This window comes from Pinus tabuliformis, chromosome 9 (assembly GCF_031772625.1).
Source record: "Pinus tabuliformis cultivar Carrire ecotype Pingquan chromosome 9, CPIR1, whole genome shotgun sequence".
NCBI lineage: Eukaryota > Viridiplantae > Streptophyta > Pinopsida > Pinales > Pinaceae > Pinus > Pinus tabuliformis.
Genome location: NC_142307.1, coordinates 469,782,416 through 469,801,936, shown reverse-complemented (window position 1 = coordinate 469,801,936; position 19,521 = coordinate 469,782,416). Strand labels below are relative to the sequence as shown.

Genomic DNA, 19,521 nt, shown 5'->3' with positions numbered 1-19,521 from the left:
TTTAGTGGGCCATAGTCCCATGAACTTAAAGATAATTTCATACGTCCGCATGTGATCCCTATGCGCTTGTAGAGCAGGATCGTTTAAAATAACTCTGGGTGTGATCTCAACTTTGGGTTTGCAAGGTCCCTTTTTTTTTTTGTCTTTAGTTCCCCATTTTTTGTCTTCTACCTCCCTGTCCTTTGTGCCATTATTTTCCTTAGTTTTGGCTCCTACTGTCTCCTCTTCCATATTTCTTTTCCCTTGCTCTGTAGTACCTCTAGCATTTTCTAGAGGTTTCTTACCTCTACTGGCAATGGCCTTGTTACACAAAATATTGTCACCATGACTAGTCAGTATGGGTCTATCGTCACTTATACTATCCTCCTAAGCAAGTCTCAGACCTCAGCTCTTCATGTTAAGCTTTGAAAATGAGAGAAAGACCTTAAAAATCATTAAAGTTCTAGTTCCGCACTTTCTCTCACTGTTTCCTGCGGTCCCGCACCTGCTGTTCATGTTACCTGCGGACCTGCCCGCTCTGTCTCTAAAGGAGTGGGTGCGGACCCCTGTGAAAGTCAAAAAGGCGCAAGTTTATTCTAAAAAACTCACTTTGGGTTAATTACGCCGTAAGGCGTTCCCTCTGAGAAAGATCTCCCTAAAATGTGAGGTGTGCGATCGTGAGTCTTTGATTTTGTGTGTTAGATGATTGGAGTATTTTTGACCGTTCATTTAATCTGTTTTATTTATAAAAAAAATGATATTTTCCCATGATAATGGGCCATGAAAAGCCAGACCTCGCCTGCTGGCCATGAGACTCTTCTGCTGCCTTCGCATAGACTGCCTGCTGGCAAAGAGACTCTGCCATAAGACTCTTCTGCTGCCTTCGCATGCTGGCAAAGAGACTCTGCGATAAGACTCTTCTGCTGCCTTCGCATAGCCTGCCTGGTGGCGATGAGACTCTTCGCAGAGATTCTTTGTCGACAGTTATTTGGCCTCCATGATTCAGTGGATTAGTAGCTATTTAAGGTTCGATCCACAGCTATTAAACCCTCCTCGTTTACGTTTTCCTACTGTTCATACTACATAGCTGTCTCTTCTATAAGCTTACATGCTTTCTGGGTTTGTCAAGTATCCAGTTATGATCCAAGTCCTCCAAGGTACGAACTCTCTATCCGGTCAACCGTATCATGCATTGATTTTTCTGTGCTGAAATTCCTGATGCTGAAATACTTTCGCTGTTTGAATTATTTCACTGTTCGCTGAAATTCCTGATGCTGAAATACTTTCGCTGTTTGAATTATTTCAATGTTTGAATTACAAAATTTGTAAAGTGTGTGCTTGAATGTCGAGAACAGTACTATTCTAATGAGAGAAAGCATGAGATTTTTGCCAATTCCCGACCAGCCTCCGAGTGATTAAATTGGTATTCTTCAACTTTCACAAGCTGAAAAGTCATTCATATATCCCTGGTACCTGCTTTTGATTTCTTTGCTTGCATAATGACCTTTAAAACAGATCCCTAAACTTCTCGTTTCTCTTAACTCAGGTTCCTGGATTCTTAGATACATGTGCTTCTTAAAACTCTGAACAATACAGATATATGAATTTCCACCATATCTGTCATTTGCAAAATATGCAGTGTTTAAGGATTCTGCCATGCAAAATTTGAGTAGGAATTATGATGTTAATATCCTGGTCAACCAAAGAATCGAATCTATGCATTAGTGACGTATCCAACAGAAGTGCAATATGTTCATGGCTGAGGATTTTCATTCTCTCCCAAAGTCTTGTAGGTGATTTGTTTACCTAGAGAAAAATACGTTCTTTAGAACCGACCCTACTTTTCTATCTGCTCCGATAATTGGGATATCTTAACATTTGCAAATCTCTTGCCCTCCTTGAGTAAATTTTTCCAATCCCTTGGTAGCATTGCTTTTTGTTTTGAAATGGCACATCCATTATAGGGATTTGACAGATTGTTTCCTTTTGAAGTCAATGAAATGGCTATCAAAGCAAACCTTATCTGACTTGACTTGACACTGATTTGGGGTTGTTGTGGATCTTGCTTTCATATCACTGTTTATTTTCTGTGAATGATAGCACATCACTGTTTATTTTCTGTGAATGATAGCACATCACTGTTTCATAGAGATTTTCTAAGGGCATCTACCTCCAAATGTAAGGAATCTCTTTCATTTGCATTTTGGGCTGCTTGAAAAGCCATTTCAGTGCATTTTTCATCCAGTACTGTGCACTTACCACTAATCTCTTCAAGTTGGGCACATTTCTGAGATAGCTCAACTAACTTAACATTCATATCTTGAATATCTTGGTCCTTTGAAAACAAAACAGACTCAAGTTCTCTTATAGTGGGTTCAAACTGTGATCTTTCATCCAATGCTTTCTGCAAATGTTTCATGAACTTGCTACAGTCAGCGACCACGATGTCCAATGCCACAAAAGATTGCATGTTTTCTTCTCCAACTTCACTGGACTCTGCATGCCGCAGACGATCAACATATTGGAAACGGCATGGTGACCCTCATTTAATCTTTAGCTTAAACCATTACCTACATGCTCTTAGCTAGATCTTTCCACCTTGGAAAAGTTGAAATACCAGAAAGCAGAAAAAATAGCACCCAGGAATCCGCAACAGTATGTTATATAAATGAATGTTTTACTTGTTCCTTGTCAAAATGCTATCAAAAGGTATGTTTTCTAGAAGTTACTAAACTATAAATTCCCTGCATACGTTTGTATAGTTGAGTGCTTTAGAAAATCATACAGATGGCAACAAACAAGATTCCTAAAAACGACCTCTTGGCTAAACAACACGGTAACAACCTTCAATGTTAGTACAAATACAGCATTAAATAGAGCTTCTAACACTTTTCTGGGAATGCCAGGGAGTTGAGAACATCAGCAATCTCTAATCAGTCATCACTCCCAGAAACCTCTATGTCCTATCTCCTTTCAATTATTTTGTGGACCACTTCCCTTTAATCACTGTATTAGCTGGTAATTGAGCAGCTCCTCTGGAGTTTGTGTGGACGGGATCTCATGTAAAATATTTCATAATTTTCCTTTAAATATACCTCTTTCTTCACTCTTTTTAAAAAAAATCAGCATATCTTATGTTTCTTTTTCTTACAGCATATTCCCAAAGTAAGCACAAATCATTGACCAATATATGTCTGGAGGATATAATGGCAGTTAATGGACTCTGTTCAAAATCAATCCACTCACCTGCTTTCCAAGATATAAGAGGCCAAGGCCTAAACAAAGAAATCGAGTAAGTGGCTCTCCTAGCTCAGAATCACTTCTCTCCATCAAGGCAATAATAATTGACTGAGCCACTTCATCATTGCAAGATCCAACATAGATCAATCCAAGAGATATAGCAGTGAAGGCAATTACATCTATGGGAACCTTCCAGTCTACTAAAATAGGAGAAAGAAGTTTAAGCACCTGCAAGAACATATAAAATGCACTAAAATTAATAACCATTGGGAAAAGAGGCAAGTCAGAAGATGAGCAATATTCCTAACATCTCAGTAGATATAGTTGGAATATAATTGTATCCGGTCAACGGTATCATGCATTGATTTTTCTGTGCTGAAATTCCTGATGCTGAAATACTTTCGCTGTTTGAATTATTTCACTGTTCGCTGAAATTCCTACGATGTTAGACACTTTGCAAGTATATTGTTCACACCAGAGACAACCATGTTGGTACCATATCTCTCAATTGCTTATCACGTTCTGATTTTTCATCTTGCCTCCTTGATAAATATTCCTTGCAATCATATAGCTCTGCAGAAAGTTTGGCATTCTCCTCAGAGAATCGATTCCTTTCTTCTTCATGTTTTTGGTGGAAATCAGCTTCTTTTTTCATTTGCTCCAGCTCAGCTCTCACTACATGAAGATATTCAGATAGCTCTGCTCTCTCATTTTCTAATTTTTTGACCAAGACCTTGAATTCATCAAGATCATTCATCGCTTTAACCTTTTCAGCCTTTATTTCATGCATTTCATCACTAAGTTGAGATATTTGACCATTAAGTTCATAACACGAACATACCCAACAACGATTACTTCAATGGAAACATATTTAATGTTGGCTTCCTTCCTTAGAACAGCATGGTGGACTGTCTGGCTGAGATCAAGAATGGGACCTGTGTTGTTGCAAGGATTGGGAGTCAAGGGCTGCTTTGCTTTTGGGGTGGGCTTCTGATAACATTGAAACAACATCTCTCATCGATGGTCGGTTGATTGGAGACCTACTAGTGCAGAGGAGAGCCACTCTGAGGACCAGCATCATCTCTTCCTTGACTGAGAAACTTGGAACTCTAACACTTTGATCTAAGATCTTTTCCATCCCTTCCTTGGTCTGAACTCTTTCCTTGACCCAGTCCACAATGTTGACACCTTCTCCAAATTCTGGATCCATTGGCTGTCTTCCAGTGAAGAGCTCTAAGAGGACCACCCCAACGCTGTATATGTCACTTTTCTCAAAGACTTGAAGTGTGTAGGCATATTCTGCACAAATCCAAAAGATGCATAGACTCATGGACTTAATAGATTGCTACCATCCTCAATTAATGAAACAGTACAAGTCTGTGCTAGGTTTAACATATAACTTTCAGATATATATTACAAGAGAAAATCTGTGTAAGAATTTGATTGGCTATGTAGAAAACAATGAATGCTACCTTATAGAAAATTTAGGATTTTGAACTAAGCTGGGCTAAAACATAACTCCATACCCATCAATCACTGAGAATATGATACACAAACTAACTTACAAATACATAAAAATAATAAGACCTTTTCCATAAGGTTGTCTGATCTGAGAATACTCATATTTCTGAATTCCTTCTTCAAATCCAAACAGTAGCTAAAACCGATTCCCTTTTACTTTTGTGTTCAGCTAATCTTAATGCTTTAGGGATGTAAAACCAATACAAGATTCTCCTTTTGTATTCTTAGATTTTCCAGGGTAAACAATCATGAAACTGAAAGAAAAATGCACTTAGACCATCCTAACTCACTTTGTAAGTAAATTATTCACATCAGAGACAATCATGTTAACATAAAATGGATTGATGGAGTATCATTCAAGAACAAAGTATAACCTACGATGTTAGACACTTTGCAAGTTTATTGTTCACACCAGAGACAACCATGTTGACATAGAATGGATTGATGGAGTAACCTAAGATGTTAGACACTTTGTAAGTAAATTGCTCACATCAGAGACAATCATGTAACATAAAATGGATGGACAGAGTATCATTCAAGAACAAGCTATATCCTAAGATGTTAGAATGTATATGGTTTCTGAAAAGAAAATTAATGTTACCATAAAAAGAATGACCACTTATAGTTCTGAAGTTTGAAACTACTTTACCTGGAGCAATGTAGCCATAGGAGCCAATAACAGAAGACATGGCCTCCGAACCAGTTCGAATCAGCTTTGCAACTCCAAAATCTGCAACCCTTGCAGTCATGTCAGAATCAAGCAATATATTGCTAGGCTTAACATCTCTGTGTACAATGGCAGGCCGACAATCTTGATGAAGATAGCATAAGCCCAGAGCCTCAGGTTCCTGGATTCTTAGATACATGTGCTTCTTAAAACTCTGAACAATACAGATATATGAATTTCCACCATATCTGTCATTTGCAAATTTGTGCAACATTAAATATAAATCTAGGCTTCAACTTGGTGTTTTGAACTATGCTCTCAGGTTATTCAATCAGGCTTTGTTAACTTTGTCAGTGGTTTATCCTATGCTTTATGCCAAATTTTGTGCAACATTAAATATAAATCTAGGCTTCAACTTGGTGTTTTGAACTATGCTCTCATGTTATTCAATCAGGCTTTGATGTGCATATATATATATCCCATGTAACGAAGTACAGCCTTATATTCTAGCTATACTCTCAATTACAGAGTATAAGTAGGGTAAAATGTTTTTAAATATGAAGGTCTTACAACAAGGTGGCTGGAAGTTCTTGTAACGAGATCCAATCTTGTTAACTTTGGAAGTAATTTGACTCATAAAATGTATTTATATATTTTACTTCTGAAATCACTATTTAAGTTTGCAAAGTTATGCATATTCTATTTTTAGTGTGCAAAGTCATGCATATTCTATCTGTAAATTTGAATTGATAACTTTTGAATGATGCAACATATTTTTTTAACCATCAAATTATATTAAAAGATGATATTAAACTACTTGTTCTCGGATCATCTTGCACGTAGTTTAATCTCTGTTTTGTTATTGAATTTCTCCCTGCCTTTATCTGACAATATCCATTTTTTACTATGTGTGAAGCAGTTGCAAACTAATTTGTAGTTGCTGTTCAACTTTCAGCGTTGAAGGACATTTCTGGACGTTCTCTGTATTGCTTCAACTCCGGTAACAACCTTAATCTCCTTTCCGAGTTTTTGCTTCATTTCTATTTCATCCATGGACCATGATAGAAAATCCTCTTCCATCAATTGTACATTAGCCACTCAGCAACTATAGAGTCTTACTTGCAAGCAGAAAGTGTTTTTCATATATTTAACATTTTCTGATGTAGCTTTATGAAGCTCAAGTACCATATCTCTCAATTGCTTATCACGTTCTGATTTTTCATCTTGCCTCCTTGATAAATATTCCTTGCAATCATATAGCTCTGCAGAAAGTTTGGCATTCTCCTCAGAGAATCGATTCCTTTCTTCTTCATGTTTTTGGTGGAAATCAGCTTCTTTTTTCATTTGCTCCAGCTCAGCTCTCACTACATGAAGATATTCAGATAGCTCTGCTCTCTCATTTTCTAATTTTTTGACCAAGACCTTGAATTCATCAAGATCATTCATCGCTTTAACCTTTTCAGCCTTTATTTCATGCATTTCATCACTAAGTTGAGATATTTGACCATTAAGTTCATCAGTCAGCTGCCTTGTTCTCATAGCTTCTGTCTCAAGTTGTTCTTTTTCAACCATTGTAGAACATGTCTCCAGCTTATAACATTCAAATCTCTTGTAATCTGTTCTTTACCTTTAATAGCTTCATCTAGAACAGGTCTCATTTCAGCCAATTCATTTCTTACCTTGAGAACATTTCCAGTCCCTGCATATGCACAGGACTCCAGCGTAACTTGACAATATCTTGATATTTTCTCATTGAATGTCTTTGCTACTTCCAAAGTTGCATCAACTTTTTCCTGTTTATTTCAAGAGAAGAGTTGAAAGCCTGTGACTTTGAGCAAAAGCGAGGAAAACCTGTATTCTTGTTAGCACAGACATTATGCAAGGCATACATCACTACCTAGTGCCATAACATCTCACAAAAATCAAGCAAAACACTTCTTTAATACCTATAGCATCATTGGCAATAAATCTTCTTCAACATATTGGAAACGGCATGGTGACCCTCATTTAATCTTTAGCTTAAACCATTACCTACATGCTCTTAGCTAGATCTTTCCACCTTGGAAAAGTTGAAATACCAGAAAGCAGAAAAAATAGCACCCAGGAATCCGCAACAGTATGTTATATAAATGAATGTTTTACTTGTTCCTTGTCAAAATGCTATCAAAAGGTATGTTTTCTAGAAGTTACTAAACTATAAATTCCCTGCATACGTTTGTATAGTTGAGTGCTTTAGAAAATCATACAGATGGCAACAAACAAGATTCCTAAAAACGACCTCTTGGCTAAACAACACAGTAACAACCTTCAATGTTAGTACAAATACAGCATTAAATAGAGCTTCTAACACTTTTCTGGGAATGCCAGGGAGTTGAGAACATCAGCAATCTCTAATCAGTCATCACTCCCAGAAACCTCTATGTCCTATCTCCTTTCAATTATTTTGTGGACCACTTCCCTTTAATCACTGTATTAGCTGGTAATTGAGCAGCTCCTCTGGAGTTTGTGTGGACGGGATCTCATGTAAAATATTTCATAATTTTCCTTTAAATATACCTCTTTCTTCACTCTTTTTAAAAAAAATCAGCATATCTTATGTTTCTTTTTCTTACAGCATATTCCCAAAGTAAGCACAAATCATTGACCAATATATGTCTGGAGGATATAATGGCAGTTAATGGACTCTGTTCAAAATCAATCCACTCACCTGCTTTCCAAGATATAAGAGGCCAAGGCCTAAACAAAGAAATCGAGTAAGTGGCTCTCCTAGCTCAGAATCACTTCTCTCCATCAAGGCAATAATAATTGACTGAGCCACTTCATCATTGCAAGATCCAACATAGATCAATCCAAGAGATATAGCAGTGAAGGCAATTACATCTATGGGAACCTTCCAGTCTACTAAAATAGGAGAAAGAAGTTTAAGCACCTGCAAGAACATATAAAATGCACTAAAATTAATAACCATTGGGAAAAGAGGCAAGTCAGAAGATGAGCAATATTCCTAACATCTCAGTAGATATAGTTGGAATATAATTGTATCCGGTCAACGGTATCATGCATTGATTTTTCTGTGCTGAAATTCCTGATGCTGAAATACTTTCGCTGTTTGAATTATTTCACTGTTCGCTGAAATTCCTACGATGTTAGACACTTTGCAAGTATATTGTTCACACCAGAGACAACCATGTTGGTACCATATCTCTCAATTGCTTATCACGTTCTGATTTTTCATCTTGCCTCCTTGATAAATATTCTTTGCAATCATATAGCTCTGCAGAAAGTTTGGCATTCTCCTCAGAGAATCGATTCCTTTCTTCTTCATGTTTTTGGTGGAAATCAGCTTCTTTTTTCATTTGCTCCAGCTCAGCTCTCACTACATGAAGATATTCAGATAGCTCTGCTCTCTCATTTTCTAATTTTTTGACCAAGACCTTGAATTCATCAAGATCATTCATTGCTTTAACCTTTTCAGCCTTTATTTCATGCATTTCATCACTAAGTTGAGATATTTGACCATTAAGTTCATAACACGAACATACCCAACAACGATTACTTCAATGGAAACATATTTAATGTTGGCTTCCTTCCTTAGAACAGCATGGTGGACTGTTTGGCTGAGATCAAGAATGGGACCTGTGTTGTTGCAAGGATTGGGAGTCAAGGGCTGCTTTGCTTTTGGGGTGGGCTTCTGATAACATTGAAACAACATCTCTCATCGATGGTCGGTTGATTGGAGACCTACTAGTGCAGAGGAGAGCCACTCTGAGGACCAGCATCATCTCTTCCTTGACTGAGAAACTTGGAACTCTAACACTTTGATCTAAGATCTTTTCCATCCCTTCCTTGGTCTGAACTCTTTCCTTGACCCAGTCCACAATGTTGACACCTTCTCCAAATTCTGGATCCATTGGCTGTCTTCCAGTCAAGAGCTCTAAGAGGACCACCCCAAAGCTGTATATGTCACTTTTCTCAAAGACTTGAAGTGTGTAGGCATATTCTGCACAAATCCAAAAGATGCATAGACTCATGGACTTAATAGATTGCTACCATCCTCAATTAATGAAACAGTACAAGTCTGTGCTAGGTTTAACATATAACTTTCAGATATATATTACAAGAGAAAATCTGTGTAAGAATTTGATTGGCTATGTAGAAAACAATGAATGCTACCTTATAGCAAATTTAGGATTTTGAACTAAGCTGGGCTAAAACATAACTCCATACCCATCAATCACTGAGAATCTGATACACAAACTAACTTACAAATACATAAAAATAATAAGACCTTTTCCATAAGGTTGTCTGATCTGAGAATACTCATATTTCTGAATTCCTTCTTCAAATCCAAACAGTAGCTAAAACCGATTCCCTTTTACTTTTGTGTTCAGCTAATCTTAATGCTTTAGGGATGTAAAACCAATACAAGATTCTCCTTTTGTATTCTTAGATTTTCCAGGGTAAACAATCATGAAACTGAAAGAAAAATGCACTTAGACCATCCTAACTCACTTTGTAAGTAAATTATTCACATCAGAGACAATCATGTTAACATAAAATGGATTGATGGAGTATCATTCAAGAACAAAGTATAACCTACGATGTTAGACACTTTGCAAGTATATTGTTCACACCAGAGACAACCATGTTGACATAGAATGGATTGATGGAGTAACCTAAGATGTTAGACACTTTGTAAGTAAATTGCTCACATCAGAGACAATCATGTAACATAAAATGGATGGACAGAGTATCATTCAAGAACAAGCTATATCCTAAGATGTTAGAATGTATATGGTTTCTGAAAAGAAAATTAATGTTACCATAAAAAGAATGACCACTTATAGTTCTGAAGTTTGAAACTACTTTACCTGGAGAAATGTAGCCATAGGAGCCAATAACAGAAGACATGGCCTCCGAACCAGTTCGAATCAGCTTTGCAACTCCAAAATCTGCAACCCTTGCAGTCATGTCAGAATCAAGCAATATATTGCTAGGCTTAACATCTCTGTGTACAATGGCAGGACGGCAATCTTGATGAAGATAGCATAAGCCCAGAGCCTCAGGTTCCTGGATTCTTAGATACATGTGCTTCTTAAAACTCTGAACAATACAGATATATGAATTTCCACCATATCTGTCATTTGCAAATTTGTGCAACATTAAATATAAATCTAGGCTTCAACTTGGTGTTTTGAACTATGCTCTCAGGTTATTCAATCAGGCTTTGTTAACTTTGTCAGTGGTTTATCCTATGCTTTATGCCAAATTTTGTGCAACATTAAATATAAATCTAGGCTTCAACTTGGTGTTTTGAACTATGCTCTCATGTTATTCAATCAGGCTTTGATGTGCATATATATATATCCCATGTAACGAAGTACAGCCTTATATTCTAGCTATACTCTCAATTACAGAGTATAAGTAGGGTAAAATGTTTTTAAATATGAAGGTCTTACAACAAGGTGGCTGGAAGTTCTTGTAACGAGATCCAATCTTGTTAACTTTGGAAGTAATTTGACTCATAAAATGTATTTATATATTTTACTTCTGAAATCACTATTTAAGTTTGCAAAGTTATGCATATTCTATTTTTAGTGTGCAAAGTCATGCATATTCTATCTGTAAATTTGAATTGATAACTTTTGAATGATGCAACATATTTTTTTAATCATCAAATTATATTAAAAGATGATATTAAACTACTTGTTCTCGGATCATCTTGCACGTAGTTTAATCTCTGTTTTGTTATTGAATTTCTCCCTGCCTTTATCTGACAATATCCATTTTTTACTATGTGTGAAGCAGTTGCAAACTAATTTGTAGTTGCTGTTCAACTTTCAGCGTTGAAGGACATTTCTGGACGTTCTCTGTATTGCTTCAACTCCGGTAACAACCTTAATCTCCTTTCCGAGTTTTTGCTTCATTTCTATTTCATCCATGGACCATGATAGAAAATCCTCTTCCAAAAGATTTCAATGATCTCGTAGCAACAGGCTTGCTACAAAAGGGTTCTATTATAAATGTTAAAAGTTGGACTACCTCAGCTATTGGTCCTTCAACGTAAGTTTGTTATAAATATCTTATTTCAAATTTAACATTCTTTTACTTATAACACAACCACTTCTAACAGTTATTCCTTTGACTCTCATTTGTCGTGTAGGTCTATAAAGCTATTAGACTTTGAAATATCTACTTCATTTGCACCCTTAATTGGCAATCCAAAAACTATGAGTATCCCCATCACATCTGATGAAAACTCTCCATCCTCATCGGATCCACATCCTCCATCAAAAAGGCCCTGCCCTCTTCCAACTACTCCAGCCCCGTCCGTTCAACCGGTTCAAATTCCCATCAAATCGTTAAACCCTTACCACTCAAACTGGTGCATAAAAGGATACGTCCAAAGGAAAACAGCTCTTCGACAATTTCAGAATCAATACGGACCCGGTAAAGTGTTTGGCTTTGACCTGTTCGATACAGAGGGTGGAGAAATACATATTACATGTTTCAACAATGTCGCAGATTATTTCTTCGACAAAATCCAAAATGGAAATGTCTACATTGTTTCTAAAGGGAATGTGAAAATGGCTAATAAGCAATACAACCACTTGAACAATGACTGGGAAATTTTGTTGAATGCAACATCTACCATAGAACATGTTGCCAGTGAAAAAAAACATAATCCAGCAGTGCAATTCAGTATAAAATCAATTGATGATATCAGAACAACAAACGTCAACTCCATTGTTGATATTTTGGGTGTTGTCACAGACATTTCCAGTGTATGCACTATACGTAGAAGAGATGGCTCTGAAGTCAATAAACAAACAGTACAGCTTCAAGACATGTCAGGGTATAGCATAGATGCAATCTTTTGGGGCGATAATTTTAAAGCCGTTTCACAGGAAATCTCCTCCCTATGTGCTACAGGCAATAACCCCATCATTGCAATCAAATCTGCACGTGTTGGAGAATTTAATGGGAAAAATATCGGCACTACAACGAGATCCATTGTTCTTGTCGATCCTGACATTGAAGAGGCCCATACGCTAAAGTCGTGGTTTAAAAAAGAAGGCTCGACTGCTGCTTCAACATCTTTGACAACAAGATCTCCTTTTTGCCCCCAACAAAAAAAAATAACAATTGCTGACATTTACAGTATGGATTCCTTAGAGAAACCAACATTTTTCCAATTAAAGGGCACAATAACAAAAATTGGTATGGATAGTTTTTACTACATTTCTTGCCCGTCGATTGTTGGTGGGAAAAAATGCATGAAAAAACTTATTCCACAAAATACAGGGGTGTGGTTCTGTCCAAAGTGCAACGCTGAAGTAAGCGACTGTGATTACAGATACTTATTGAAAATCGACATACAAGATCACACTGGTGAATTGGCTTCAACTGTTGCTTTCGAAGACGCGGGCTCTACAATTCTTGGAAATAATGCCAAAGACTTCTATCTATTATCTTCAGATCCAGAACTAATCAAGGAAATTGTCTCTAGAGCTCTATGGACAGATCATATCTTCACACTTTCGGTGAAGACATAAACTTTTAAAGAAGTCCCACGATTGAAATGCGTTATCATAAAAGAAGAAAAACTGCATTTCACGACAGAATGCAAAAACATCCTTCGAGAAATTCAGAGCATCTCGACATTGTAAATAAATATTGCAGAATGTGTTCCTTGCTTTTTGGCAATTCCTATTGTCCAATTTTATAAATACAACTTTACAAGATATATTGTTGCATGTCTTCTTATGAAAATTTCTTATATACCATTGAAATAAATATTTGTTCTCCATTGTATCTAGCATTATGTTAGTAGAAAAAATCACATTTTTTTTTTCCTTTTATCAACTTTACACATGAAACTACCTACATGTATGCAACAAAAATACTAATACGTTCTTTCAAAAACATTTCTCAAATAAAAAAATTCACATGGCACTATTCAGAACTTAGATTTTTTTCCCCTTCTTTCGCTTTCATACAATAACGTGGTTGTTGTCTCTAAATAACATTCTTGTTTTCCCCTCCCTTGCTTATAGGTACCATAAATTTTGCGAATGGCTTCTTCTTCTAATAATGAACGTGCTCGAAGATACTATGCAACAAATAAAGAACGAATAAATGCACGGCGCCGTGAGCTTTACCAAGCAAAAAAAAACATCATAGAATGTCAAAAACACAAAAAACAAAAGGGTGACCAACCTTCCTCGTCTGAAATGCCCCACCCTGAAAACAATCCTCCCTTGCAATTATCAGGCTCTTTATCTTCTCAGCAAACCTCTCAAACAAATACATCCATGCCTCATTGCCCTAACCCCTCCTTTGCACATGCTTTCAGCAACGTTTATACCGATCAAGCACATCGAGATTTCCGTTCAAAGCTTGATAAACTTCCACCTAAATGTCCATGCTCCATTTGTCTTGAATCATATCCTGGAATACATATCCGCAATTCCAACCACATGGATTGCTGCTCTAGATGCGCCTCTGAAACAAAGGGTCATCGCTTCTCATTATCAAACAACATGGACCCTGGCCCTCAACCAGCTGCTCTTACGTCTCTTTCGCAAATAGAAGAAATGCTCATTGCTAGGGTTAACCCTATATTGCAGGTAACACATGCACGTGGTGGCCAGTATAAATACAGTGGCCACACAATTTGTTTTCCTCAAGACATAACAAAAATCGCAAACATGTTGCCACGACGTGTTGAGCACTTGGACATCCTAATTGTCACGCGTCATAGTAATGACCATAAGGCTTATGATTTCATTGTCAGTAGACATCGCGTTCTCGCTGCATTGGAATACAAATTGGCTAATGACCCATACTATAAGAATGTTCGTATTGATTCCAATGCACTGGCATCCTTACCAGCAATCCCCACCGATGTCTCCTCCTCCCTTCACCATTCCAATACTACAGAAACCACTGTTCGCCTTCCACTTGAACCACCCCATGAGCTCACCGAAGATTTCACAGACCCATCCGCTGCCCAAACATCATCGTTCGTACCCATCATACCCAATACAAATACAGAAATTCAAGAAATCTGCCATTATTTGCATGCTTGCAACCACCAATCTGATACTACAATTGAGTGGCCAACAATTGGTTTATCGCCAGTGAATGAATACGACACAGAAGGTCTACTCTCTATGGCTTTCCCCGCCCTTTTCCCGACAGGCGCTGCAATGCCAAATCAGCCAAGAATGAAAGCAGTGCAGTTACATGAATATGCACTTCATCTCATACGTTACTACGATAATAGATTTGGAAGCCACCCACGCTTTCGTTATTACATATATAATCTCATGATGCGGCATCGCAGTCAAGCAACAGCGTCGATTTTTGTGAAAAAAAGCATCTCAGATAACTTTCCAATATCTATTCGAGATCTGAACATTCGATTAGAACAATTTCCAGATGAGCAATTGGCGGAGCAAGTCATGCGATTCGGTAGCTCTTTACGTGGAACAAGGTCATTTTGGCACAAAGCTAAAAATGAACTAATGGACATGATATCTCAACTCGGTTGCCCGACATTCTTCTTCACATTAAGTGCAGCTGATACTAAATGGCCTGATCTTCATGCAGTCATGCCCGGATGTCTTCCTACTGATATTGGAAAACAACAAAAGTGGAGAAATGATAACATTATCTCTAACCCACATTTAACATCGCTATATATGCACCATAGATTCACAACATTTCGTGAGATTATCTTGGAGAAACACCTGAATACAAAAGATTACTGGTACAGGTACGCATTCTACCGCATTTTTTTTCCTCCAAGAACTCTAAACATCATTCCTCACCTATTGCAAAATTATCTTACAAAAACGCATTCTTGTTAGGTATGAATGGCAACATAGGGGATCTGCGCACATCCATGGTTTCCTTTGGATAGAAAATGCACCTGATATGGGGAATCTCAACTGGGAAGACACAGAAGCAGTCGATATTGCAAGGCAGTTCTTCGACAAATATATTTCCGCTTGGAACCCTCGTGCTCCTTCGAATTCAAACCAACCAAATGCTTGGACAAATCCCGAAGACCCTTGCCTGTTGTCCACACCGCAAATCTTCAGAACCAATCCTTTCAGTGACTATGAACAACTCGTCAATTGTGTTGAACGTCACACAAAATGCTCAGAAAGCACGTGCCTAAGAAAAAATGGATCCTCACTCCAATGTCGTTATAAAGCACCGTGGGAATTACATCCAAAATCGGCCTTATTCATTGATTCCAATGGCCAAAAAACATACACCCCTGCTCGGAACGACGATCGACTCAATAGCCATAACCCTACCATCCTATCTATTTGGCGTGCAAATGTTGACTGCCAACCAGTACTCTCCATACACGCTGTACAAAAATATATCGCCAAATATGCATCCAAAGCAGAAAAAAAATCTGAAAGCTTCCACGACATGCTACGTAGAATTGTCCTTGCTTCACCCATTGCTGACCCAGCAACATCCGCATTTCGAAAATTTCTTGCTGAAACCCTTGTTGATCGTGACATTGGAGCCCAAGAAACCTGCCATATGCTGCAAAAATTACCGTTAACATTATGTAGTCGGCCATTCATTTCTTTAAATGTAAACCAAAAAATTCTTATGCGCCTTCCACAAACGGACGCCACCTCCACTACATCCCCGCACTTCATAGATACATATATCCAACGCCCTTCTACCCTAGAGTCCACATCACTAATAGAGTTGGCAAGATCCTGGTCATATGATCCTCGTCGCAAAACAAACAAATGGAAACAAAGGCCTACAAAGGAAATTGTTCGGGTCATACCACGCTACTCCTCCATACCATCCACAACAGAACCTTGCTACGCTGACTTTTGCAGGGTTGAGCTTATGCTATACAAACCTTTTCGCCGTATCGTACAAGATATAGGAGATTCTGCTGCAGATTTCATCGCAAATTGGCAAACATTTCGCCCATTCTACAATCCTTGGCATCAACACCGCACACTATCTGATATTGAATCTGTCGCAAATGATACCTCAACTATGAATGAAGCCAATCCAGCAGACGCCATGGAAATAAATGAATGGGAATTACTTTCCCAATTACACCCTACAAATGAGCTTCTCATAAATGACCTTGACATGCTTGGTCTTCGTGGCTTTGATGACACCCATAACTGGAATCATACCACTATCCCATTGGATCTACAAAATAATGCAATACAATTCATTGAGAATAGCCGCTCCATCCACCGCATTCTTCAAACCCATCAACATACCCTGCCGACCCTTACTACATTATCTCCAATGCAAAGAAAAGCTCTGAAGATTATTTTTAATCATTTTGCTAGGAAGGATTATTTACCCGCTCTCAGAATGATAATACAAGGCACTGCTGGTACGGGAAAATCCCTCCTTATTAATTGCATCAAAGATATGCTCATAGGCCTTGCAAGCCTGGAACCTTCACCGATCATGCTCCTCGCCCCTACAGGGGTTGCTGCCTTCAACATACAGGCATCGACAATCCATTCTGCTTTGCACCTTCCTATAAAGGATCTTATGCCGTTAGAAGGTAGTGCTCTTGCAAAATTCCAGGAAGAACTCAAGCATATAAGATACATACTGATCGATGAAATGAGCTTCATTGGGCCAAAGCTTCTCAGCCATATTGATGAACGTCTTCGCGAGGCATTTCCCCACCAAAGAAACACTCCTTTTGGTGGTTGTTCCATAATATTGGTTGGTGATCTCGGTCAGCTACCACCCGTCAAAGACATACCTCTGTATGCAGGGACGAGCCACGGAAGCGCACTGTGGAGCACCTTCAACACAGTCATCACATTGGACACAATATTTCGTCAACAAGGCGACGACATCGCACAGGTTACTTTCAGGAACATTCTCCAGAACATTAGAGATGCAAATCCAACAATCGATGACTACAACATACTCATGTCGCGCACAGATTCCTTTTTATCAGAAGAAGAAATACGTTCATTCCATGATTCCATGCATTTATTTCCAACAAATGCTCAAACAACGGTCCATAATAAGCAAATGATGAAATCTCTTAACACTCCTATCGCACGATCCATTGCTAAAGATGACACCACATATTCCAGTCTTTCCTCTGAAGATGAGCAACTTGAGCGAATTGTATTGCTATGCAATGGCGAAAAAGTTATGTTGACTTCCAACCTTTGGGTTTCAGCCGGTCTTGTTAATGGTTCCCTTGGAAAAATTGTAACCATCTTTTACAAAGAATCAACTGCACCACCACAAATTCCAACATTTGTTGTCGTAGATTTCCCCAAGTACATTGGGCCTCCTTGGGATGAAAGAAACCCCACTCACTTGCCTATTCCAGCAGTAAAAAGAAATGGTCGTGCACAAATTCCACTGAAGATGGCTTGGGCTTTAACCATACATAAATCTCAAGGTATGACCCTTCCAAAAGCAACAATTGACATTGGAAAAACAGAACGTCAAGGTCTCACATTCACAGCTATTTCAAGAGTGCCTTCTCTGCAAGATCTCCGGATTAACCCCGCATTCAGTTTCGATCGTTACGGTAAAATGAAGGACAACAAAAACATTGCTCGCAGAAAACACGCGGAGGAAATTCTCCGTTCAATGCCGCCTCCAGATAATCTGCTCCAACCCGTACTTTGACATCACCAAAAGGTTTCCTCCATTTATTTACCTCATTCTCTTTATTAACATACTTTTCATATCTTTCAACAACAACAAACTTTAATCATTATTAGTAAATAAGCAAATATTAGAATGTCTTTATATTGTCTATACATCTCATTCTTACCTTTTCTTTCTTTTGCAGCAGGCCACATGGGCTCAGAAATAACATACCTACACAACTACATGTAGATTGGCAAGCAAAAAAACTGCATCTCCAGCTGTGCATTGACCTCCAATGGTGTTCAATATGCCGTTATTCACCATGCATCTTCCACTAACAATATATGGATCCCCATAGCAAAGGTAACTTCCTTACCATTCATTCCAGATTCTTTTTAACACAACTCACCTGCAGAGTATTACTAATACATTTCTGCAACTGGTTTACATATTACTAATTCTAACAAAATATAAATTTTGCAGGTCCATTGCTGCTTCTTCAGGCCTTCGCTGCCTCCACCATGTTTTCATACAACTTCAAATATGGAATGACAAGCACAATGTTCTTTAGACTATTATATTCCTTCTCGAACCTCTTTTGTTACAATTCACTATTTGTATTTTCCATTTCAAACTTGAAAAAATATGTTTCAAGATCGAATACCGTTTTCATTGTTTGTTTCCTCACAACTATTTGTGTTTTCCATTTCAATCTTTAAAAAGGATGTTACAACACACTTTGTATTTTCCATTTCAAACTTTAAAAAGGATGTTACAATACAATATTTGTATTTTCCATTTCACACTTAAAAAAGGATGTTTCAACATCAAATACCATTTTGATAGTTCATGTCCTCCCAACTATTTGTGTTTCCCGTTTCAAACTTAAAAAAGGGATGTTTCGACATCAATGCCATTTTGATAGTTTATTTCCTCACAACCATTTCATTGTCAATGGGTTTTAACATATTTTGTTTACAAAATCAATTGACTTTAATGATTATAATACATGTTTTCAAAATATCTTCATATTAATTTAATTTTCAATTTCAGTAATGGTTTCTTAAATAGCCCTTTCCAAATCAATATGGTTGCTCGGTTGTTGTTCGCATATTAATTTAATTTCCCATTTGAATAATGATTTCTTAAATAGCCCTTTCCAAATCAATATGGTTGCCCGGTTGTTGTTCACATGGACTCATTCATTTATCTTCACCTTTAACTCCACAGTTTTTCCAACAACAAACAAAGGTCTCTAAACAGGTTCAATGCATATTTATGGCTGCTTGCATTCCATTTCAACGGTTTTCGGCATCGCTCCCTCAAATAAAAGCTCGAATTCATCGACCCTTGCTTCAGCAAAAGCCTATTCACGTTTCAATATTCTTCCACACACTATGCCTTACGGCGTTTCCTTTGCAACACTAGGTGCAAATGCTAGTTCTAGATGATTCTAGAAGGAATTTTGG

General features: G+C 37.8%; 1 protein-coding gene and 1 long non-coding RNA gene across 12 annotated transcripts; one reads left to right on the top strand and one right to left on the bottom strand.

The window, feature by feature from the left end:
• The first annotated feature begins 634 nt into the window (after positions 1–634).
• On the top strand, positions 635–18,713 carry LOC149149225 (uncharacterized). 11 transcript variants are annotated; one of them, XR_016263776.1, is made up of 5 exons: positions 635–1,136; positions 6,363–6,407; positions 11,252–11,296; positions 18,258–18,415; positions 18,536–18,713. It is a non-coding gene; the product is annotated as an uncharacterized LOC149149225 (long non-coding RNA). The 11 variants fall into 11 exon arrangements; XR_016263775.1 differs by having other exon boundaries at positions 18,255–18,415; XR_016263782.1 differs by having other exon boundaries at positions 11,216–11,296; positions 18,255–18,415.
• LOC149149226 (26S proteasome non-ATPase regulatory subunit 2 homolog A-like) lies at positions 6,907–8,853 on the bottom strand. The gene is made up of 2 exons (XM_089440134.1): positions 8,115–8,853; positions 6,907–7,200 (listed from the first exon to the last, which is right to left on the bottom strand). The coding sequence occupies exons 1-2, from the start codon at positions 8,373–8,375 to the stop codon at positions 6,943–6,945; spliced, it is 519 nt and encodes a 172-aa protein (XP_089296260.1). The 5' UTR covers positions 8,376–8,853; the 3' UTR covers positions 6,907–6,942.
• Positions 18,714–19,521: the final 808 nt, after the last annotated feature.